General features: G+C 54.3%; 1 protein-coding gene across 4 annotated transcripts; it reads right to left on the reverse strand.

Moving 5' to 3' along the window:
* Positions 1-1,470: 1,470 nt before the first annotated feature.
* On the reverse strand, positions 1,471-22,593 carry SCARB1 (scavenger receptor class B member 1). Of its 4 annotated transcripts, none has more exons than XM_066331751.1 (12): positions 22,408-22,593; positions 17,937-18,094; positions 15,632-15,773; positions 14,983-15,186; positions 14,715-14,810; positions 14,098-14,210; positions 12,146-12,312; positions 11,383-11,501; positions 10,264-10,337; positions 9,430-9,481; positions 8,818-8,964; positions 1,471-2,546 (listed from the first exon to the last, which is right to left on the reverse strand). In XM_066331751.1, exons 1-12 carry the CDS (start codon positions 22,525-22,527, stop codon positions 2,421-2,423), a joined length of 1,518 nt encoding a protein of 505 aa, XP_066187848.1. In that variant the 5' UTR covers positions 22,528-22,593; the 3' UTR covers positions 1,471-2,420. The 4 variants fall into 4 exon arrangements, with proteins under 4 accessions (XP_066187848.1, XP_066187850.1, XP_066187849.1 ...); XM_066331753.1 differs by lacking the exon at positions 1,471-2,546 and adding an exon at positions 4,716-5,698; XM_066331752.1 differs by lacking the exon at positions 1,471-2,546 and adding an exon at positions 6,019-6,316.
* Positions 22,594-23,314: the final 721 nt, after the last annotated feature.

Genomic DNA, 23,314 nt, shown 5'->3' on the forward strand with positions numbered 1-23,314 from the left:
CGTGTCCCTCTATCCCTGTCCTGTGTCCCCCTGTCCCGTGTCCCCCTATCCCCCTATCCCCCTGTCCCGTGTCCCCGTGTCCCTCTGTCCCCTGTCCCGTGTCCCCCTATCCCCTGTCCCCCTGTCCCCGTGTCCCTCTATCCCCCGTGTCCCCGTGTCCCCCTATCCCCCTGTCCCCGTGTCCCTCTATCCCCCTATCCCCCTGTCCCCGTGTCCCCCTGTCCCCTGTCCCCCTGTCCCCGTGTCCCTCCATCCCCCTGTCCCGTGTCCCCGTGTCCCGCTGTCCCCCTGTCCCTCTGTCCCCTGTCCCCGTGTCCCCCTATCCCCTGTCCCCCTGTCCCCGTGTCCCTCTATCCCCCGTGTCCCCGTGTCCCCCTATCCCCTGTCCCCCTGTCCCCGTGTCCCTCTATCCCCCGTGTCCCCCTGTCCCTCTGTCCCCCTGTCCCCTGTCCCCGTGTCCCCCTATCCCCCTGTCCCCGTGTCCCTCTATCCCCCTGTCCCTCTGTCCCCTGTCCCGTGTCCCCCTCCCGTCCCGCAGCCTGCGCGGCCCCACAGCGCCCTCGGGTGGCCGCAGGCAGCGCTGCAGCGCCGCGTTCCCCCGGCGGGGACAGGAGCGAGTTCTTCTCCTAAAGCCACACAAACGCCACCCGCCGGGGCCTGTGCTCAGGGCGATTTGCCGTGTTTTATCGCTGCTCGGCTGCAGGGAGCACCGTCACATCGTTAAACCTCCCGCGGGGAGCCCACGCGTGGATATTGCCGCTGACATCCTCTGGTGCCCCAGAGCCTGTGCCCCACGGCCGGCCGCCGTTTGCCCACGGACACGAGGATTCGAGGCCGGAGCGAGCTCACAGCCGCGGTTTAACAATCACTCTGCGTGGGGATTTGTGCCACGGAGACAACCCAGGAGTGGCCACAAGAGGGGACCCGGCCGGTCTGTCGTACCTGCAGGACACACTTCAGGCTCGTAGGGGAGTGGTGCCACCTCTCCCCGTGGTGACCTGGTTGTCACGGCTGTTCCCAGGCCCACGGCAGGACCGGGACATGGCCAGCAAGGAATGCACTGGCCCAGCAAGGAATGCACTGGCCCAGGAAGAATTTGGTTTAGGTCCTGCACCCTTCCTGCCCAGTGAGAGGAATGGAGGTATAAAAGTATTGCTTACCCAATAGAAAGTCACAGGCCTGTCCTGGACAATGTTTTCAGACCCCCAAGAATATTCATGTCACACAGAAATCCTCTGCTCCAAGCCAGAGCAGAGATTCCCCCTCTCTGTCTCATCCCTGCCAGATGCTCCAGCACTGGAACTTTTGGTTTTCCCAAGCTCCTGGCTGGAAGTGGCCAAGGCAGGTGTGGTAGACAACTACACACCAGCAGTTTTCCAAAAATATTGCTGGCCTTTGGGGTTCCTTCCCACCGAAGTGTGACCCAAGACCACCCAGGTGACATCCAGCCCCAGGTCACCCAAGACACCGTTTCAGAAATCTGCAACACTTTAATCAAACCCTACTTAAGGCCATTGTTACTTTCACGATTGCACGTCTTCCCTCTTCTCAGGAGCACAAATATCTCCGTGAACACGCCAGGACAGGGTCAGGCAGTGTGACCAGAGCCACTGACAGCCTCCCAGTGCCACTCCAGAGCTGATCCTGGACAGCAGGGACACCTGCCAGGAGCTGAGGGACAGCTCAGATGTACCAGCCAGCTTCTGCCAAGGCTCATCTCACACAGTCACCTACAGCCAGGAGAGACTGAGCACCAGGGCTGAGAGCTGGGATCGCTGTGGAGGTCATGGCACACAACTGGGGCTTTAAAAGTCACCACTGCTCTCCAACACATGCAAAAGCTGGAGCAAGCCCAGGCAGGCTCCAGGTACCGTGGGAAGAGACATCACTGAAGTGACAGCACCCAGGAATGATTTGCAGGGCAGTCCAGCGACATCAAGTGGCAATAAAACCGTGAGTGGCTCCAGGACAAGCGCGTGCCCCACTCGGTGAGATGAACAGTGGCTTTTAAAAAGATCACTAAATCCCAGCAGTGCTACCTACACAAACCTCATTTATTTTAAAGGCTCCCATTAAAGTGCCTTTTATCCCTAGCAACAGGCAGTTCGAAATTGCAAATAACTTCTCAGATCAGTCAGCAACAATCTTCATTCCACCGGAGAGAAGGGCCGCAGTGGCTCAGGCTGGTCCTCGGGGACCTTTAAGGGTTCTTGTGACAAGGGGGCTCTTGAACACTGTGTGGAGGTCTCTGGAGGAGCAGGAACATCCCGTGCTGTGCAGGGTCAACGCCGAGTTTGTCCAGCGCTTCACCTTCCAGAGAGGATCTGAAGCAGGTGTCACGCGCAGGGCGGCCGTGTCCCTTGGGAATCGTGTCCCTTGGGGACGCCTGTCCGGGTGGGAACTGTGCCAGGGTGGGTGGCTCAGGCCTCAGCACCGTCCTGGCTCGGGGGCTCGCTGTCCTGCAGCAGCGGTGTGGTCTCAGAGCAGGACTGGGGAGGTTTGTTCTGCCTGCCCGGGCCACTGGGGCTCTTCTCAGCGCCGCTTCTCTGCAGGGGAGGGACAGAGGTCACAGCCCGGCCACACCCCGAGGTGCCACCCTGTCCCCACCACCCAGGCCATGCCCACCCCCAGCCTCCTCCTCAGACCAAGGACCTGGTTTGGAATTTTAGACTTTCTGGGAATTCCAGACTCTCTGTGCTCACACGCACTGACCCCCAGCAAACACTGCAGTGACCTGAGACCATGGAAAAGGCTCCCAAAATTGAATGATAGAACTGGGATTGTGGGTGTGGGGTTTGGATAGAATGTGGGATAGCACAGGGTGGAAAACTCAGAGTTTAAGATTTTAGAATATAGTAATATAGATATAAAGCAAGATGGAGGTTTTAGGGTGGAGGCCAATCCTTTTTCACCTTCTCCATGGGTCTGGGTGGGGTTTTGTAACTGGGTAGAAAAATTCACATTGTGGCCACAGGTGGCTGATTATTGGGTTAAAAGTAAAAATAATTTAGGTGTCATTTCATAATTGGACAGTTTATTCTTAAAAGGCCTTGTAGATAAAGAGACAGGTGTCATTTTTTTTTACTTTGTTAGCTTGAAGTGCTGCAGAACTCAGGGGCTGCGAGACTGTAACATAGATAATAACTAACAAACATCTGAGTCTGAACACGAAATGCCATCTTGAGCATTTAATCCTGACTCTGGCAGAAAAGAAGATAAAAAGCAACAAGGACCCTTTCCTTAAATGGAAGATTTTTGCACCTCTTGCCCTACCAAAGGGAGGTGAGTCCCACCCCTGCCCAGCAGCACCTGTGACAGCACCCAAACACCCAACCCGAGGAGCTGTGGGGCGGTCAGTGAGCTGCACAGATGGGACAGGGACAGGGACATCCTGCTGAGGGACAGGAGAGCCTGGAGAGCCCCAGCTGCTCTCATTCCTAGGACAGAGGTGCAGCCTCTGGGGCAGGGTGGAAGCTGAGGCTTTCCGGCAGCTCCTCCTCACCTGAACACTTTCACACCTACAGAACAGGTTCAGCATCCTCAGAGCCGAGCAGGAGCCAGCCCTCAAACAGAGCACGTGGGCCATGACCCTCATTAGTGCAGGAACCTCAGGAGGAAGCAGCAGGTGACAGGAGTGGGTCACTTCCTGCTGCTGGGGACACAGACACCAACCTGCCCCTCACCCAGAGCCTTCTGCTGCTGGGGATGTGGATTGGGGTGCTGTGGGGGGACAGTGAGGCTTCTCTGACCCTTTGACTACTGCCCATTGCTGCTCCAGGGTGGGCACCAGAGATACCACCAAGAACACCCGGAGACTCTCTGGGCATTGGTGGTCTTTGGGTGAACTTTGGGCTCGAAGATCTCGGAGGAATTTTCATCCTTAATGCGTCTAAAATGATTCTGAAAGTGCCTACAGACCTCAGGTGAGGGAATACAGCAAAAAAAAGGATGGTTAATATTCAAGGCTCGCCTCCTCCAAGTTCAAGAGCAGTCCATCCTAACAAGCATCCCAAGCCAGGAAAAAAATGCCACGGAGGCAACACAGATGAACCAGGAGCTCCAAAGACAAATGCAGAAAGGAAACACATGGAAGGTGGGAGCAGGGACAGGGAACCTGGCAGGAACACAGGGACACTCTCCCAGCATGCAGGGATGAAGACAGGAAACCCAAAACCCAACTGAACTGAATCCACCAAGGATGTCAGAGGACGAGGAAGGCTTCTCTAAATACCCAGGTGACAAAAGAAGAGGAAGGAACCATTCAACCTGGGGCTGAATGAGGCAGGGGACCCCAGAAACCAGGGGAAAGTCCAGAGCAAGGAAGATGCACCTTTGGTGGAAGAGGATGAGGCCAGAGAACACTTGAGGAACCTAGACATGCACAGATCCACGGACCAAGGTGGGATGGGTGGGCTCATGTCACAGCAAAGCCAGGCCCTGTTGTCTCTGACCAGTCCTGGCTCCAAGACTGAAGGAAAGGAGATGTCATTCCTCTCTTGAGAAAGATCAAGAAGGAAAACCTCAGGAGCTGCAGAGCACTCAGCCTCCCTTCATCCCAGAGAAAGTGATGGAGCAGCTAATCCTAGGAACCACCTCCAGGGCCACGAAGGACAATTCAATCATCAAGTGGAGTCAAGGGGACACTGTGCTGGATCCTCTCTGGTGAAATGACTGGTTTGGTGGCCCAGGGGAGAACAGTGGATAGTGTCTGCCTGGACTCCAGGCTCCTGGCACCATAAAATCCTTCCTGGGAAGCTGATGGAGTAGGGGTTGGATGAGCAGGCAGCGAGGTGGACTGAAATCTGCCTGAACAGCAGAGAGCTGAGCTGGAGGCCAGTAACCATCAGTGTACACCAGGGCTCAGTACTGGGTCCAGGCCTGTTTAACATCTTTATTAACGATCTGCAAACCCTGGGGCAGTGGCTGGTGCACCAGAGGGACCTCAGCAGGCTGAGAGACGGGCTGGGAGGACCCTCATGAGGTTCCCCAAGAGGATGCACAAGGTCTTTCACTGGGGGTGAACAACCCCACACAGCAGCAGGCACTAAAGGTCACCCAGCCCTGCAGCAGAAAAGGACCTGAACCTTGGGGACACGGAGCTGAAGGCAGCCAGCTGGTTCCTGGGCTGCACTGGGAGTGCTGGCAGCAGGTCCTGGAGTGATCCTTCCCCTCTGCCCAGCTCTGGTGAGGCCACACGTGGAGTGCTGGGCTCAGCCCTGGGCTCCCCAGGACAAGAGAGATGGGGAAGAGTCCAGCAAAGGAGCACTGAGGTGATTGTGGGACTGGGCTGTCTCATGTGAGCAGAGGCTGAGAGAACTGGGAGTGTTCAGCCTTGAGAAGAGAAAGCTCAGGGGGATCTTACCACTGAAAACAAAGTTCTGAAGGGAGGGTGTAAGGACAGAGCCAGGCTCTTCTTGGTGGTGGCCAGGACAAGGGCAAAGGGGCACTTTAAATACAGGGGATTCCATCTGCACATTTTAAAATACTTTTTTTTTTCCCTTTTTTTTTTTTTTGTCTTGTGAAAACTGTAAAAAAACAAGACCAGGTTTCCCTGGGAAGGGGAAAATCTCCATTCCTGAAGACATTAAGAGACATCTGGACATGGTGCTGAGCTAGGTGACTCTGCTTGAGCAGAGGGATTGGGATAGATGAGCTCCAGAGGTCCCTTCAACCTCAACGACTCAGTGATTTTGTGCTCCTGTAATACAAACCCAGATATTTTATACATCAGAAATTCCCTCCTGAAAGCCTCTCTCTGTGCAGGGAAGGGGCTGACACCCACCACTGGACTCACCTCTGTTACCCCACAAGCTTTTTCACCCATCCAAAAAAAACCACTTACCTCTGGAACTCCAACACTCAGAGATGGGGGGAAAAAAAATAGGCCAAGAAAATATTTCCTCACACCAATCCTACTTTTCCCCCAGTCCCTGCTGACATTAATTAGGGCTGCAGATCAGCTACACCAGGAGGAACAACAAGACCACGTGCTCACAACTGTTAAGTGCCAGCATTAAGACATCTGAAATTGCCCCAAATAAATCCATGAGACAACACCATTCCATCAAAGCTCTGCCAGGAGGGCACGTCTGGGAGACGTGGGCAGCAAACGTTTCATTTGATCGGTTTTAAGTGAGGTTGAATCAGATGAGGAGCAGAGAAAAGCGAGTTACCTGGACTGGGTACCCACCTACAGTTTGGCTTCCTGCAACACCGTCCCCTTAACCGCAGGCAGATTTTTGGCAGAGATGGCCTGGTTTGCCTTATTACTGTCTGAGCTCTTTTTATTGCTACTCCAAAATAAAGAGCATTTCTCCTAGAAGACAATCAGTCTAGTTTATGGTGCACTCGGACAAGAATTTCACGAGGGTTCCAATTTTCAAGAGGTGATTTCGGGGGGAAAAAAAAAAATCATCGCTAACTAGGATTTGACTACAATCCGGTTATAAATGAGGATTTCGAAATTTAGATTCAGCTAAGTCCTATTGAAGATTTCATTCAGTGTCAAGCCAGTTTTAAAATGCTCTGTTTTTTGCCTTTTGAAAGTGTCACCACGTGGGCTTTTTGGGCACAACAGCAGTGCTGCAATGTCTGGGAGGGACAGTATTTTACAACTGTACAAGATGATGCTTTTTTTTTTTTTTTTTTTGAGCCCAACAGATGCATTTCAAACTGGCTCCACTATCAACTAGACTAAGATTGAACTATTAACTAGACTAAGATCGAAGTGTTTTGCAGCAGCAGAGGCACAGCAGAGGGAGGAGCTGGGCTCAGGGAAACCTTCACGCTGCCAGACACGTGAAGGTGCGGACAATGTCCCCGCTCTGTGTCCCCTCTGACATGGCCTGGGACTTCGGGAGGCAGAACTGTGCACGATTAAGCAATCAGGGCTAGATCAGCAACACTTCAATCAAATGAGGAACACACCTTGGCTGCAAATCGCAGCTGGCTTCCAGTTTACAACCTCTTATCTGCTCATTAGGTGGAGACAGTTCATGTGTTGTGGTACAGCTTTCTTAGAGATTTGTAAGGTCACTGAGGCTTTTGACTCACTTTCCAGGTAGTCAGGGCACTTCCTGCCCTTCATTTTATGTTCATTTTTTTTTTTTTTTCAAGTTCTAACACTTCACGACTCTTTTGGCTGAGCACAGAAATAGAGCTGGCTGTCGCCTGGGTTTGGGATATTTCACAAGGAGATATTCAGCTGGTTTGAATGAGCTTAAATCCAGCTTTTTTTTTTCCTGACCCTTTCTAGCATGGTTAAACCTCTTTGATACCAGGAATTAAGACTTGCACAAAGCAGGGTGAGGAAATGCCAGCTCAGGGCTGCAATAAGGCGTTAGAAATAGATGCCCAGCCCTTTTTGCAGAGCCCCTGGGGTCATGGAGCAGAGTGCAGCCTGTCTGTCTGTCTGTCTGCCAGCAACCACTCACATGTGCTGGAGGAGAGCAGTTCACCCCAGGACCACTGCAAGGCTTTGGTGCTGAGCTCTGGGCTCCAGCATCACTCCCAGCCTGCAGGGAAGAGCGTGGAGCAACAAGGGGATTTGGGGATCATGTGTTTTAAGTCACTTAAGTAATTGTACACTTGATTAAAATCCAATTACGTGGCGCTCCGAGAAGCCTGGCACTGTTTGAGGTGGGTTTGGTGTTTGAAGAAGGGCAGGGAGCAGCTGAGCAAAGGCTGGCACAGGCTCCCCCTCCTCTGCTCTCACCCCAGGCACTGCCTTTTCTCCCCACCAGCAGCCCCTGACCTCTGCAGCTTCAGAGCCAGCCTGACTGCAGGGCACAGCTAAATCAGCTCCCCTTGGTACAGGGTTAGGGTGGGAATCCACTTCCAGAACTTGAGTTTGTACAGAGCTCAGTGTGGCCAGATCACTGTGGAGCCAAAGATCCCCCCAAACTGGGTGTTTTGGGCTGGTTTCCATCCAGTCCCCAAACTGGGTGTTTTGGGCTGGTTTCCATCCAGTCCCCAAACTGGGTGTTTTGGGCTGGTTTCCATCCAGTCCCCAAACTGGGTGTTTTGGGCTGGTTTCTATCCAGACCCCAAACTGGGGGTTTTGGGCTGGTTTCCATCCAGTCCCCAAACTGGGTGTTTTGGGCTGGTTTCCATCCAGTCCCCAAACTGGGTGTTTTGGGCTGGTTTCTATCCAGTCCTGAGAGCTCAGCTCAGCCTCACCCCACTGCCTGCCCCACAGCCCAGCTCCCAGCAGCCTTCCAAGGTCCACAAAGGCTCGGAGGGTTTCACTTTCAGCCCCTTTGGAGCAGTTTGCACAGGAATCAAGAGCGTTTCAGGGAAACACAGAAGCTGTGCTGGGCTGAGAAGGAGCCACAGCGGCTGTGCTCCCTCTGTAAGAGCACAGCAACTGCATTTCACTTAACAGGCTGCGTTCAGAGAGCTCCATCCTCTGGAGAAGGCTCTGTCCTGACTGCAAAAAATGCCGGGACCCCGCAGAGATGCAGATCTGAGCAATGGCACAGACCTGCTGCTGCCTTCTACAGGGGCTGGGCTGAAAAAGCAGGATTTTTGTCAGCTGGGTGAGCTGAGGAATACCCCCTCCTCCAGGAAGCCACTTTCACCACTGCTGTGCACCAAAAAAAGCCAGAAATGCTTCACTCTTCTCTATTTGCAGCCCGATTTCAAGACGGCTGAGGAAGTCCTGCTGCTCTCTGCTGGCACCTGGCCCCATCAGGAGATTGCTGGCGGCATCAGCCAATGTTTCCTCAGACATTTTAAGATTGTCAGCCCCAACGACACGGTCTGATTGAGTCTGATTGGACTGGCAGCACTTCCCACCAGGCGTCTGCAGCTCCTTACCTGAGTCATTGCCATGAGAACAGCTGCTGAGACAATGAGTGGGACACTCAGCCCAAGGAAGATGTACTGCAGGTAGTCCAGCACCGAGGGCAGCAGCACCAGGTTGGTGTAAAACTGCTTTAGGACTGAGCCTTCGATGGATCCGCTCTGCTCAAAAAAGCGGAGTTTGTCAGTGCCATCTCCCTCCTGCCCAGGGCCTGAGACAGACCAGCTGAATGATTCCTCTCCCACCACCTCCCAGCAGAAATTTAAGGGGTTTTATGCAAGATTCAGTCAGGCTAAAAAGCTTTTACTGAATAGTGGGAGTCAACTGGATGTGCACCCACAGCTGGAGGCTGCACTCCCTGGCCCACACGAGCACAGGGATGGTGGCAGCTCTGTCCAGGGCCCTATTTAACCCCACATCTAGGGCAGAGCCAGAGATTTACCCAGTATAGTGCAGGGTTTGTTCAGCTCAGAGGGATTAATGGCACAGCCAAGTATTGTAAAGCCTTCTGTTGGTGCTTAATTAGTCTGGCTGGCTTAAAGCTTTATCCAAAGTGGAGTTTCCCCAGCACTGGGTGATGGGGAGGCAGGAGAGGCTCTGCAGAACCTCAGAGGAAGGCAGCTCACCTCTGCAAACCACAGCAGCGGCAGGACCACTGGCTTAATATCCCCTGTTTGTCTGGGGGAGGGAAAGAAAATTGAAAAAGAAACACGTTCACGGTTGATGAGGTCACAATTAGCACCATAATCCTTCCTAAGGGGACGTGTGACAGACTGACAGTGGCCAGGAAAGCAGCACAAGGGGGTGGCAATCCCTGCTGCTCCCACCTTGGGGGGCTTTTCATGCCAGAGCAGAGCTTGTGCTTCCATGGGGTTGAACTGCCCGAGGGCAGCAGTAAGTGCCATCCCAAACCTGGGCTCCAGGGAGGTGACAGTGAGTTTAGAATGCTGAAGTTCCTGTCTCAGCCTGGATGGCACCACGGGGACAGTCTGCAGGTGTGTGCCCCTCAGCCCAAGCAGCAGAGCACACTCCCACCTTTGCTGGTATTTAACACCCGGCAGCACAGGGATTGGTGACACAGACCTCCTGTCTGGCTTTCCCAGAGCTTTGGGACACAGGCTTCACTCTCCACCCCGCAGGCAGACAGGGTTTGCCTTTCCACGTCACAGGTGACTCCTGAGAGTGTGGGTGAGCAGCTCCTGCCTCACCAGGAGGAACAACGAGCTGTCTGCTCAGGGACAGGGACACTGCCCCAGCTGAGCAACCAGGCCACTCTCTGCACTGCTAAAGGATGGAACTCGTGCTCACTGAACAGCTGATGTTCCAGCTCCAGCAACAAGGCAACTGGTGATGGTAAAGCTGCTTCATCTTTGAGGGGGTAAACTCTGCAGTGAGCTCAGCATCAGAGAACTCCCTGCCCAGGGAAGGCAGAAGGACATCTCCAGGAGGTGACCACTTACTTTATACCAGCCACGTGCTTGATGTACAGGTTCAGCTGGAGCTTGATGGAGCAGTTCATGGGGATGCCTGTCATCTGCAGAGGAAGAGAACCACCAACCAGTCCATCAGTAACTTTGCAGACCCAACAGACCCCGTCCAGCAACACTCAAAGACCATGAAAACATCCCATTTCAAAGCTGGTCTTGCTGACACCCATTAAGAGCTTGGTTTCTCATGACTCTGCAGTTTTGCAGCAGATTTTTTACAAGCAGAGAATTTTTGTTGGACTGTCCCTGTTTGGAGTCAGCAGCCTGCAGCTAGATAATATAGTTAACTGTACTGTTATCAGTAGCTGTTTGATACTGTAATAAACTTAATTAGATTTTCATAACTGCGATAAGAAAAGCAATAAGAACCCAATGCCTAGATAAGACACACAGTTTACCTTACCTCAGGAGGGAAATAGGGTTGTTTTTTTTTGCTTGAGTAAACATCACTGAACATTTGGAAAAAACTGACCACGCACGATCCAGGCTGTGGGTGGGAAATCCCAAAATCTCTTTCCCCTCAGCAGCTGGGACAGTGATACCTCAGGACACCCCAAATGCCCCACTCTGGAGTGAGGGTGAATCAGAGAATTCACCCTCAGGCTGCAGGGGTGTACCACAGCAACAGCCCAGTGCAAAAGCAGTCAGTCCCAGATGGGCAGGTGGAGAGAGTGGGAGAAGCCAGCCCAAAAATGGAGGTGCCAGCTTGAGCCACAGCATGGTCTTCAGAGTTTGCCAGCCAGTTCTCATGGCAATGAGCATCTGCAGCTTTGGGGCACAGCTGGGCTGCTGCCAGATACACCTCCTGGTGTTATAGGCCTGAGTCAGTGGAAAGAGCTTCACTGTGCTTATCGAAACAATTATGTTTATAATTAGTTCTGCAACTCTCCAGAAGCCAGGCTAATTATTCAATTAGTTTATGGCTTTGACATTTTTATCTGCACATGCCCTGGCCCAGTCTTTGCACTCTGGAACCTGCTGCAGTCAGCGCCACGGGAGCGGAGCGGTGCCAGCACGCAGCTGGTGGCAGGGTCCCCCCACAGCCTGGGCTGCTCCCTGGGGCGAGGGGAGCACCCCGGGGGGGTCACTCACGGGGTGCACATCGAGGAAAAGCCCGTGCTGCTCCTTGCTGGGGTGCAGGCCCTCGACTGCATCCACCAGGGACGGGTCGGCGTTGTAGAAGTGAGGGTGGGAAATGAACATCGGCGCATCTGGATGAGATCAAAGACACCTTGAGCTCCTCCCCACACCCACCTAAGAGCTTTGTTTTTATTATTATTATTATTTTGAGGGTTTTAAGCCCTTGCAGTACTTGTTCTGAACAGGCTTTTCTATTTTTCCCCTCCCAGCCAGCAGTCTCCTGCCCTCCCTGCAGGTTGTTCTGTTGATTTGGGAGGGTTAAGGAGTATTCCCTCTCTCCCATCACTGTGCAGGACACAGTGTGTGTGACTCCTGCTCCCAGACACTAGTTAGGACACCCAGGCTGGACTGCCACTCTTGCATGACACTCAGTGTCCCAAGTTAACACTTAATTTGGCAGTTGCCAAATTGAATTGAATTAAATTGGGCTGCCCCTTCCTTGCTCCCACACTGTATCCCTGGGCATTCCCACAAATGCCAGGCTCTCATGGGGCTGGGCACTGAAGGAACTTTAGGCACAAGAGTTCTCCCTCTTTCCCTCACTGCTGAGAGGCCTGTGGGAGTGCAAACAGAGCCCACCAGGAAACTTCTCAACACCCCAACAAACCACTAGAGCTGGGATTATTTTTTTTTTTTTTGGACAGCCAAGCTCATGTAGCATCTCCAATTTAACACTGGTCCATTAGAGGAGAGCCAGGGGGGAAAAAGGACTTACTGAGCCTGCAGGTGCTGACGTTCTGGATGCCAGACTGCATGCAGGGGCAGAAGCCCTGGTTGGGTGGGTAGTCTGTGCCGTTGGCAAAGAGGGTTTTGGGGGCCACGAAGCGATAGGTGGGCACACCCTGGAACTTCCCAGACTGCTCGTACACCAGCGTCATGGATCTGCAAGGGTTTCAGTGGAGAGGGAGCAGGGTTAGCCAACAGCTTTCCCAGCCCAGAAATGGGTTCTTATCTTGGCTGGATAAGATGCAGTTGCAATGTAACTTAGACTTTGAGATGAAGATAAACCCTCAGAGCAGCTCTTTGGGGAAGGAGGATTTAAGCCTTTTGCTTTCCATGTTTTAAGCACATCTAAAGGGTTTGGTCAGGACTAGGCAGGGAGAGAAACCACAGGCTTAGAAGTCTGTTTGCTATATCCAGGTGAGATTTGTTTAAAGGCATGTAGTAATCCCCAGGGCTGCTCTCCAAGAGATAATACCCACTTTATGCAAGCCCTGGCTCCGAGGTGCTCCGTTACAGGGCAGGGACATTGGATAAATCCCTTTCACAGGCCAACTCCAGCAACAGGCTGCCAGAGGAGTGGAAAATTTCCCTACATGACACAGCAAGATTTTTTTTTCCCCTTTGCTACTAGAAGCTGTTGATGTTGTGCTGCAATATTGCTGGCCAGGTTTGATGCAAGTTTCCAGGACAAAAAAAATTGCTCCCTTCACACTCGAGTGAGGCTTGCAGAGATCAGAGAATCACAGATTGTGTAAGTGGGTCACAGTGGGCTGCCAGGACAGGCCAAGGGGATGCTCATTCCTACAGAAGCCTTCTGATGGGGGATTCAGGGCACATTCTGCAGTTACAAATGTGCCTCTTGCCTCTGCTCACCTTCCAGCAAGGAGGCAGAGACTGCTGGAGCACATCAGCAGGATAAAACCTGTCAGCACCAGCTGCACTTTGTGTGCACAGAGCACAAGAGATGGGCCCTGCAGAAAAGCAGTTTGTGATGTTTGTGACCCTGCATGAACAGAGGCTGAGGTCTGGGGAGAAGACACAGCACTGCCTGAGAAGCTGAGCCACTTCCCCACAGCAAACCTCCTGTGCCAACAGCAGACCAAGCTTGGTTTCCTCCCCTTCACTGGAAGCCTTGCCTGGAGGCATGCTGTGTTCCAGAGGTTTCTGTCGTTTTACAGGAACAGGGATGTGTTTGAACTTTGGTTACAGGTAAACTTCCCTGTAAACTCCTGGCTCGGGGTCATTTTGGTGTCCCTTGTGCAGAGGAATCCCTGTGCTGTCGCCTGGCTCAGCTGTCTGTTTGTTCACTGAAGAGGTCGTGGTTCTCTATTCGACATCAACACTTGGCTTGTTTTGCAGCACTATCTACAAAGCTGGAATTCTCTTCCCCAAGCTAAGGACAGGGGTTTTGTGCCTGCTTCTCCTCCTTCCAGCCTCAGGCACAGAGGCCAGTGATGTTTGCTTTTACCCCTGTGTGATCAGCTAAGGTCAGGGTGTCTTATAAAACCACAAGGGGAAAAAAATGAGAAAATAAAACAAAACAAAAGAGCTAGGAAATGGTGGCACGAATTTCCCCCCTGACATAACTTCTGAAAGAGTTTAGTCAGCTGAAAAAGTCCTGCAGTTACAGTTGCATTTCCCTCTGACAACCCTTACTTCTCCTTCCAGCTGCCCACATCTTATCTCCAGCAGATAACCACATCTGTTATTTTGTACTGATTCAACTGGGCAAGATGGATTTCTCCAGTGATCTGGAAGGTATTTATGGACACCAGAAGATGCTGATAACGAGGCAGCGACACGCAAACCCCGACTGCAGCTGAACTTTAGCTACAGAGACAAATCCTGAGCCCTGTGCCTCACTGCACGGGGCCAGTGTGTGTGTGTGTGTGCAGGGTGTCCTGCCACCTGCGTGGGGACAGGCTGGCAGCTGTGGCCTCTCACCTGCAGGCATCAGGGCTGTAGAACTCCAGGGAGGTCGGGGACATGAAGGGTGGCCACATCTCTCCTGCTGTCCCGTTGATCATGTTGCACTGGCTGCTCTGCCAGTAGTTCACCTGTGGGACAGGTGTAGAGAGGAGAACCCATAAGGAGGGGCTTGCTGCAGTCAGCCTGCACCCTGCACGGAATGGCCACCGCCCCACACTCCTTCCAGAGCAGCTTCAGACATCTTTCCTGTCTTTAAGCACGTTATTTTCCATCCCCAGCGATCCCCTGAGCCAAACATCCACCCAGTTAACAGCCAAGATCCACCTGCCCCCAGAAGCTCATCTCTACATCCAGCTGGGTTTAGCTGGGAGCAGAATTCCACAAGGGAAGGGTGAAGCATCCCTTTAGCAAGAGTATTTAACAACTTCAAAACAAGCCACAGGGGAAACTTGAGCCATCAGAGGCAACCAGCTCCAACAGCACTGCAAGGGAGGGCACTGAAAACCAGGAGGAGATGAATTTCATCCTGAAAAGCCCCTTAATCACAGAAACTGTAGAAACTTGTCTTCAAGCCTGACCCAGCACCCAGAGCCTTCAGCTCACCCTGTTTTCAATCAATGCCAGACACTGACCTGCTTCAGCCCGTTCCAGGAATCCACCATGTGGACTTGACTGATGTTCTTCATGCCCGTGTTGACCGTGAACAGCCCGGAATCAGAGTTGTTGAACTGCAGAGACAGAGAAGGAACGGCTCTTCCATCTGCTGCTCACAGCAAGGCTGCAGCCTGATGCTGCCCCAACCCTGTCAGCTACTCAGCTTCTGCTGGGCTGAGTGTCTGAGCTATGCCCAGGATCAATACTGCTGTGATTTCAGCATTTCCCGAGCCACATTTTACTTACGTCAATGAATAAGCCAAACTTCCCCTTGAAAGGGATGAGGCCAGGAACAATCATGTTTATGGCGTTTACGAGGGGGTCTTCGTAGCCCCACATGATCTCCCCCACCGTCCTGTTCATGAATGCCTCCTGTTTCAGGAAGGTCAGGGCTGTGCTCAGCAACTTCCTAAAAAGATCTGGCAGTTTTTCCATCATCACAGCCGCTCCCTGAGAAAGAAAACAAAGCTCTGGGATGAGAACCCCAACTTGACCGATGGTGAAGCGTTTTTGGTGCTAACCAAAATCCCTCTGCTGCTCCCACATCTCTAGCCCCAGAGGAATCCTCTGGACAGACTGAGGGTCTTCATTTATTCCCCAGCTGGGGAAGAAAGCAGTTGAGGGCTCACAGGCTTGATTTCCCCACAGGATGCTCAGAGGAGGTTGCAGACTCAAGACCAGCTGCTCTGCACACTCTGGTTTTGGAACAGCAGCAGCAGCACAGAACAATTAACACCAAAAAAAGCAGAAAATTGTATTATATAAGCTTAACCACCTCGCTGGCTGATCAGCCTCAAGCCCTACAAGAAAATGATTGAATAATTCAGTGCTGGATATCACCACCCTCCCCTCAAACCCAGAAGGTGGAACCCATCCCAGGCAACAAGCAACTTACCAGCATCAAAATGTTTGGCACAACAATGTACTCATCTTCCGTGCCATTGGACAAGTGGGGCTGGAAGAAAAGGTTCCTGTACTCCAGGTAGGACACGGTGTCATTGTCATGGAACGTGATGTTGGTTTTATTCCTGTACTCCCTGCAAAGAGATGGGAGATCATGGGAACCATCCCCAGGCAGAGCCCCTGCAGCCTGTGGGGCAAGAACGGGCTGCACAGGCCTGGGCTTGCTGCTGGGGGAGAACAAACCCCTGGGAAGGTGTGAACAGATAGAAACCTCCCACCCCAGCCAGGCTTAGGGTCTGACAGGAGCAGAGGGCATCCCCGAGTCTTGCAGACACAAAGTGGTTTTTCTTCCCAATTCACGCCCCAAGAAAGTCAAAACAAAACATAAATCTTCTCTGTTGTTTCACCTAGAGCCACTGGAAGGCCCCAGCCACATCAGAGAGGTGCGCAGACACGCAGAGCCACAGCAACCCACACACCAGAACAACCTGCAGGCAGGGGAGGACCAGCCAAGGTGCCACATGTTCCACACTGATCTGCTCCTGAGCTCAGGGCAGCCTGACCTTCCACACCTTCTGCTCCTCGGGGCTAAAATCACACCACCCTCTGCTCCTCAGGGCTAAAATCCCACCACCTTCTGCTCCTCAGGGCTAAAATCACACCTTCCTCTGCTCCTCAGGGCTAAAATCCCACCACCCTCTGCTCCTCAGGGCTAAAATCCCACCACCCTCTGCTCCTCAGGGCTAAAATCCCACCACCCTCTGCTCCTCGGGGCTAAAATCCCACCTTCCTCTGCTCCTCAGGGCTAAAATCACACCACCTTCCGCTCCTCGGGGCTAAAATCACACCACCCTCTGCTCCTCAGGGCTAAAATCCCACCACCTTCCACTCCTCAGGGCTAAAAATCACACCACCCTCTGCTCCTCAGGGCTAAAATCACACCACCCTCTGCTCCTCAGGGCTAAAAATCCCACCACCCTCTGCTCCTCAGGGCTAAAAATCCCACCACCCTCCGCTCCTCAGGGCTAAAATCACACCTTCCTCTGCTCCTCAGGGCTAAAATCACACCACCCTCTGCTCCTCAGGGCTAAAATCACACCACCCTCTGCTCCTCAGGGCTAAAACCACACCACCCTCTGCTCCTCAGGGCTAAAACCACACCACCCTCTGCTCCTCAGGGCTAAAACCACACCACCCTCTGCTCCTCAGGGCTAAAATCACACCACCTTCTGCTCCTCAGGGCTAAAATCACACCACCTTCTGCTCCTCAGGGCTAAAATCACACCACCTTCTGCTCCTCAGGCTGCAGTGCTCTGCAGTTTGAGGTTGTCCCCAACATCACAAGCCTGTTCCTGCTCCTGGAGGAGCTGAAGCTCAGCTCTAACCAGCACAAAAAACAAAGTCCTTCACTGTGGAGCCTCTGTTTTACAGCCCACATTAGGGAAGGGCACTAATCTTGCTCAGCAGGAACACAAGGACACTAATAAGCTTTGCCCCTTTGTTTATTCTTATTTCCAGCGAGTGAAGCTTTTCCCCAAGCCGAGAGAGAGACGAGATGGCAGCGTACAGAAGGCACAAGGGGGAAACGAGGGCACACACACTGCACCCACTGCAGGCTGCATACTGCCTCACACTGCCCCAAGAGCTCTGGATTAAGCTGTAATCTCCCCACATGAGCTCGCTTAGGCTGCTGATTCAACCCGACCACATCACTGCAGGCACTGAGAGATTGAAGATCACTGTTCATGGGGAAGCTTACGTGCTCCACTCAGCATCAGTCCCTGCTTCCTCTTTCAGGTGCTGAAACACCTGGGCTTCAGCCCCAGCCCTGCTGTGTGTGTGGGGCTGGCCCAGGGGCACTGCTCCAGGCTGTTCTCCACACTCACCAGACATTCTGGGTCTCACTGAGATCAGGACTCAGGCTGACCCCATGAAGCTTGATATTGAGGCAGCTCCAGCTCAAGAGTTGGGCTTGTGAATGCATAAAGAAGATAAGAGAAGAGCACTCTGAAGATAAGGTCACCCACCACCACACCAAGACCCCCTCACACCCACATTTGGTCAGGTCTGCCTGCCCAACAGGGAGAAAAACACTGAGCCCCACAACCCCAACCTCACTGTCTCAATGGCCAGAGGTCCTACGTGTGTCTTTAGCAGCATCAGAGCACATTTTGGGTCACCAGTGTCCCCCTGGGCTCTCAGCAGGCCTGCTGATGCCACGTCCTGCTGCCAGGGGAGGCAGCCAGCAGCCTGGCAGGCAGCACAGTGGCCAGGCTGGACCACGAGTGATACCTGACCTGTACACGTAGGGTCCACGCTGCCTCAGCACTGGTTTGGCTCCCTGGAGGATCTCCTTGGGGTTCAGCACCTCGAAGAAATGCACTGACAGGTAGAAAGGAACAGGGATGTCTTTCCACATTTGGAAGGAGATGCTGCTGGGGTTGATCCTGACGTTCTGTAAAGGGAAAAAAAAATCAAAAATAAAAAGGGGGGCACAACTGCAGAAATTTTTGGGCTCTGTGGCTGCAGATGAACACGTCCACACTCAGCTCAGTGAAGGTGGCAGCTAGAACAGAAGTTCTCCAGAGGATCCAGGTGTGTCTGGCAGACAGAAACCCAGCTAGAGCCACAGGGAGAACTCCTGTGTGGTGCAGAAGCGTCAGGTTTATGCCACAGGATAGATATGCTGGTTTATTTATTCAGGCTTAACTCTCCTAATCCTACCCAGAGGCTTTCTGAGTGTTTTGATGTGCTGGAGACTTGGCTCTGAATTATTCACTGCTCTGTTTTACTTGTCTGGCAGAAACAACCCTGTCCCAAAGGCCTTTACTCATGGGTTTGGCAGCTCCACGCAGCTAAAAGCAAGCAAGCAGAAGTGGCACAGCTAAATTCACAACTAAATTCCCAAAAAAAAATAAGAGGGAGAAGTGGGATGGCAAGCCAGCTGTGTCCCACCAGCACAGCACAGCACACCTCTGAGCTGCCAACCTGCATTGACTCACAGCTGATCATGAGGCAGGTCAAAGGCAAGGCACAATCGTTCCCATATCACTCTCCTGGGTGCTGGGAAATGTCTGCGGGAGCTCAGAGACAGCTTAAGCCCTCCTCAGCTCAGGGCCTGGCACATCTGCCTCCACTCCCTCCCTGCCCCCGGGGCTCTGCAGGAGGGGAAAGAGCTTGTTCCTTCTTGAGCATTTACTTTGGGTGTGTTCCACCACAACAATTTCTTCTGCAAATACAAATCCTTGTCCCTGCTGAGGTGATCCAGGCTGTTGGAAGTGGGGTTGATCCACCAGCAGGAGAGACATGGGTTTGGTGCTGGTGCAGCTCCATCTGACCGGGCATTTATCTGCTGACACAGGGAGCAGAGGAGGAGAGGTTTCCTCATAACATCTCACCTTCTAACCCTCCCCACCACCACTTCCATGCCCACATGCTGCTCTAAGTTTGCCAGCCTCAAGGATTTCATGGCAAAGAAGCAGAAATAGGATAGATTTTTATTTAGTCTGCTTTTTTACAGCCCTGACTCTCGGGTGTCAAACTGATTATGACCAAGAACATCTCATTTCCTTTAATTGCCCGTTCTGTCTCACACTCCCCTGACCACTTGTTGCATATGCATTTGTTTTTATAATAAGTTCCCAGTCAGATGGAGCTGCATCCCAGCTCCCTGCTGCCTCTCCCAGCTCCATCCCACCTGGGCACAGCAGCTCAAGGTACTCCACAGTGCTGCTAAGGGCTACCCTCAAAATTAACCTGCTTTTAGGTCAAAACAAACACGGCCCCTACGTCTGAAATAAGAATAGAGTGTTAGTCAACTAGCTGGTTTGTAAAGGGTCATTGAGCTGTCTGACCCCTCCTGACCAGGCTGATCTTTGTTCCCCAGGAACTGAAAGGAACTGGTTACTCCAGATGGGGCCAGAAGAGCAGCAGAGGAGCACCCAAATCCTGCTCCTGCAGGAGGGAGGCACCCTGCTCAGTAAAACTGAGCGCTGAGGTTTCCCCTGCAGACTGGGAGGAGCAGTTTAGCCAGGTATCAGCCAGACCTCACCCTGCACATCCTCTCAGCAGCCTCCTCCTCACCCTGCTAACATCAGCAAGGACAGGATGGCTCCTGCCACCCAGGGCAGCATCAGAGGTCCCGGGTGGAGCAGCCACGGGTGGCAGAGGGATGAGCTGATGCAGCCTCACTGTGTGCAAGCTCGTACCTCAGGCAGCAAGGTCTGTGACATGCCAGAAAAGCAACGTCCCCAAGTTCTGCAGGGCCAAGCCCACAGTGCAGATGGGCCAGGAGACAGGCTCCAAGCTCCCTGCTTCCCACGTCTCTCCCTGCAGACTTCACCCACAGATATCCTTGAAACAGCCAGCTCTCTGTAGCTGAGGGCTTTTCCATCAGGGTACACCATCCTGACAGAGCTCAGGAAGCCAGGATGGGCAAACCAGCCTTTACCAGCCCCTCAAGCTCCTCTCACCCACACTACTCTGAGGACCAACCCGGGAGTTTCAGTGAGGGCCTGAATGCTTCTCCTCACCCACCATCACTCAGGCTTATTAGGCTCAATGTGAAATGGAAGAAATACAAGCTCAGGGCAATTTTGCATCATGTTGAAGATGTGGAGATCAAGGGCTTGAGGTGAAGCCCTCGTGGCTCAACCAAGGGTTAATCTTTGCCTCATCTTCTGTTCTCACAGCCAATTACCAGGACTTAGCTAATTAGGCTGAAAGAATCAGGACTGGCTAAAAAGAGAGCAGAAAGGTTTTTTGCACCAAAAAAAAAAAAGTCATTTCTGTTCCACAGGGGCCATTCAGCCTTTCATTTGCAGGCTCCAGTTCCTGATGGCCTGAAACCCAACAAAGACTTTCTGCTGTTTAATGGACAGGACTGTCAGGCTCTGCCCAGCCAGCAGCACTTCCAAGGGGGATGTTTAAGTAGGTCATTTTCGGCAGAGACTTTGCGCCACACACAACGCCAGCCATTGGCTCTGGGGTGTTTGTTCACCTCTTTCATCAGAAGCAAATTTTCAGGGGCTGATTTGGGTAGGTGGAAGCCTGGAGAAAGGCCAAGGCAAGGGAGGACATCTGCCCTGGACAGGGACAAAAAGGTTTGGTTAAATGTGGGGATGAGCTCTATGTTACAGCGGGTGTCCCAGGAGCAGGGACAGGAGTGCTGGTTCATAAAACTGTGCTGCAGCCACTGAACAGACCAACAACTCCATCCACAGCCCCACACCGTGGGGACAAACCCTCCTCAGCCCCAGGACCTCTCCTGTGGATAACCCAGGTCTTCAGAGAAGTAACTCTTCAGGCTTTCAGTCTAGGAGAGAGGATAACCTGGGGGTGCTCCATGCACAAGGCTCCTGCACATCACCCTGCTTCCAGCTGGGAAAGCATCTCACCGGAGCGTGTGCGAGCCCGGCAGTCTGCTCACATACTTATGAAAGGAATAACTGGTGCTGCAGGTAGAGGCAGGAGGGAAGGGAGGGTGCTCAGGGTGATGCTCTGCCAAGCATCCCCAGCCAGTTCTAGTGATGCAAAGAGCGCTCGTTAACCAGTGGGGCTCAGGTAACCTGCTCACTCCGGGCACATCTGCTGCCACCAAGGGTGGAACAGCCCGAGCCCGGAGTAAGAGGAGCCTGAGGCTGCTCAGAGCTGCAGCAGCGACACCGCCACTGGAGAAACCTCCAGCGCTCGGCTCCCGGGACCGCACCAGGCAAACACGCACCGGCCCCGGCCCCCGACCCCGCACCGAGCCCCGCAGGCACCGACCCCGCACCGAGCCCCGCACCGCACACGGGCTGCACCGACCCCGCACCGAGCCCCGCAGGCACACGGGCTGCACTGACCCCGCACCGAGCCCCGCAGGCACACGGGCTGCACTGACCCCGCACCGAGCCCCGCAGGCACACGGGCTGCACTGACCCCGCACCGAGCCCCGCAGGCACACGGGCTGCACTGACCCCGCACCGAGCCCCGCAGGCACTGACCCCGCACCGAGCCCCGCAGGCACTGACCCCGCACCGAGCCCCGCAGGCACTGACCCCGCACCGAGCCCCGCAGGCACTGACCCCGCACCGAGCCCCGCAGGCACACGGGCTGCACTGACCCCGCACCGAGCCCCGCAGGCACGGACCCCGCACCGAGCCCCGCAGGCACGGACCCCGCACCGAGCCCCGCAGGCACTGACCCCGCACCGAGCCCCGCAGGCACTGACCCCGCACCGAGCCCCGCAGGCACACGGGCTGCACTGACCCCGCACCGAGCCCCGCAGGCACTGACCCCGCATCCCACACCGAGCCCCGCACCCGGGCTTTACCAGACCCCGCACACGGGCTGCACTGACCCCGACCCCGCACATGGGCTACACTGACCCCGCATCCCGCACCGCACCCGGGCTGCGCCGAGACCGCATCGCGCACATGGGCTACACTGACCCCGCACCGAGCTCCGCAGGCACACGGGCTACACCGACCCCGCATCCCGCACCGATCCCCGCACCGCACACGGGCTGCACCAGACCCCGACCCCACACATGGGCTACACTGACCCCGCATCCCGCACCGCACCGTGCCCCGCACGCACATGGGCGGCACCGAGCCCGTATCCCGTACCGAGCCCCGCACCGCACACGGACTGCACCAAGCCCCGCACCGCCACCGAGCCCCGCACACGGGCTGCACCGATTCCGCACCACCCGCACCACATCCCCGCTCCGCACCGCCACCTCGCCCGCATCCCGCCCCGCGGCCCCGCGGCGCCCCCCGCGCTGACCTTGATGACCTGCTGCCGGATGATGACGGGCCCCAGCAGCAGCAGGCAGCCCCCCAGGAGCGCGCAGGCCACCCCGGCCAGCCCCAGCCCCACGGACAGCCTGCGGCGGGCCACGGCCATGGCGGGGCGGAGCCGAACCGGGAAAGGAGCGGCACCGGGAACGGCTCCGGGGGCCGCGGCCGCTTTATGGCCCCGCGGGCCGGGCCGGCACTGGGGGCGGGGCCTCGCCGGAGGGGGCGGGGCCTCGCCGGAGGGGGCGGGGCCTCGCCGGAGGGGGCGGGGCTTGATGCGGAAGGACACGCCCCCGGCCCCGCCCTCCCGCGGCGGGAAAGGGAAGCGGAGCGCGGCGTCAGTGCGAACGCGTGTGCGGGCGGAAAAACCCGCAAATTGCTGAGATACGGAGAGAAAGGCCATAGGGGAATAGAGAAAATATCGCTCAGTCAGACGGGTTGTAGAGCAGAATGGGTTTGCGTTGGAGGGCACCTCAAAGATCATCTCGTTCCACCCCCTTCCATGGGCAGGGAAACGTTCCACTATCCCGGGTTGCTCCAAGCCCCAGTGGCCAGCCTGGCCTTGGACAATTCCAGGGATCCAGGGGCAGCAACAGCTTCTCTGGGGACCTGTTCCTATTCCTCACCATCCTCACAGTAAAATTTCCCCCCCCTAATACCTAATCTAAACCTATTTTTTTCCAGTTTGAAGCCATTCCTTGTTCTGTCATGACATGCTAGAAAAGAAAACATACACAAAAACCACATAAAGGTGTTTGTATTCATGTGTGTATGTATATATTTGTATACGTCTTGCCTGAGGAGTAAACATCCATCACCCATTAACCTGCCCATTTTTTCATTCAACCCAACTCTGCTTTTCCAAGGAACTGGGTCTTCTGTCTGTCCTGTGCATC

The sequence above is a fragment of the Sylvia atricapilla genome, chromosome 17 (assembly GCF_009819655.1).
Source record: "Sylvia atricapilla isolate bSylAtr1 chromosome 17, bSylAtr1.pri, whole genome shotgun sequence".
NCBI lineage: Eukaryota > Metazoa > Chordata > Aves > Passeriformes > Sylviidae > Sylvia > Sylvia atricapilla.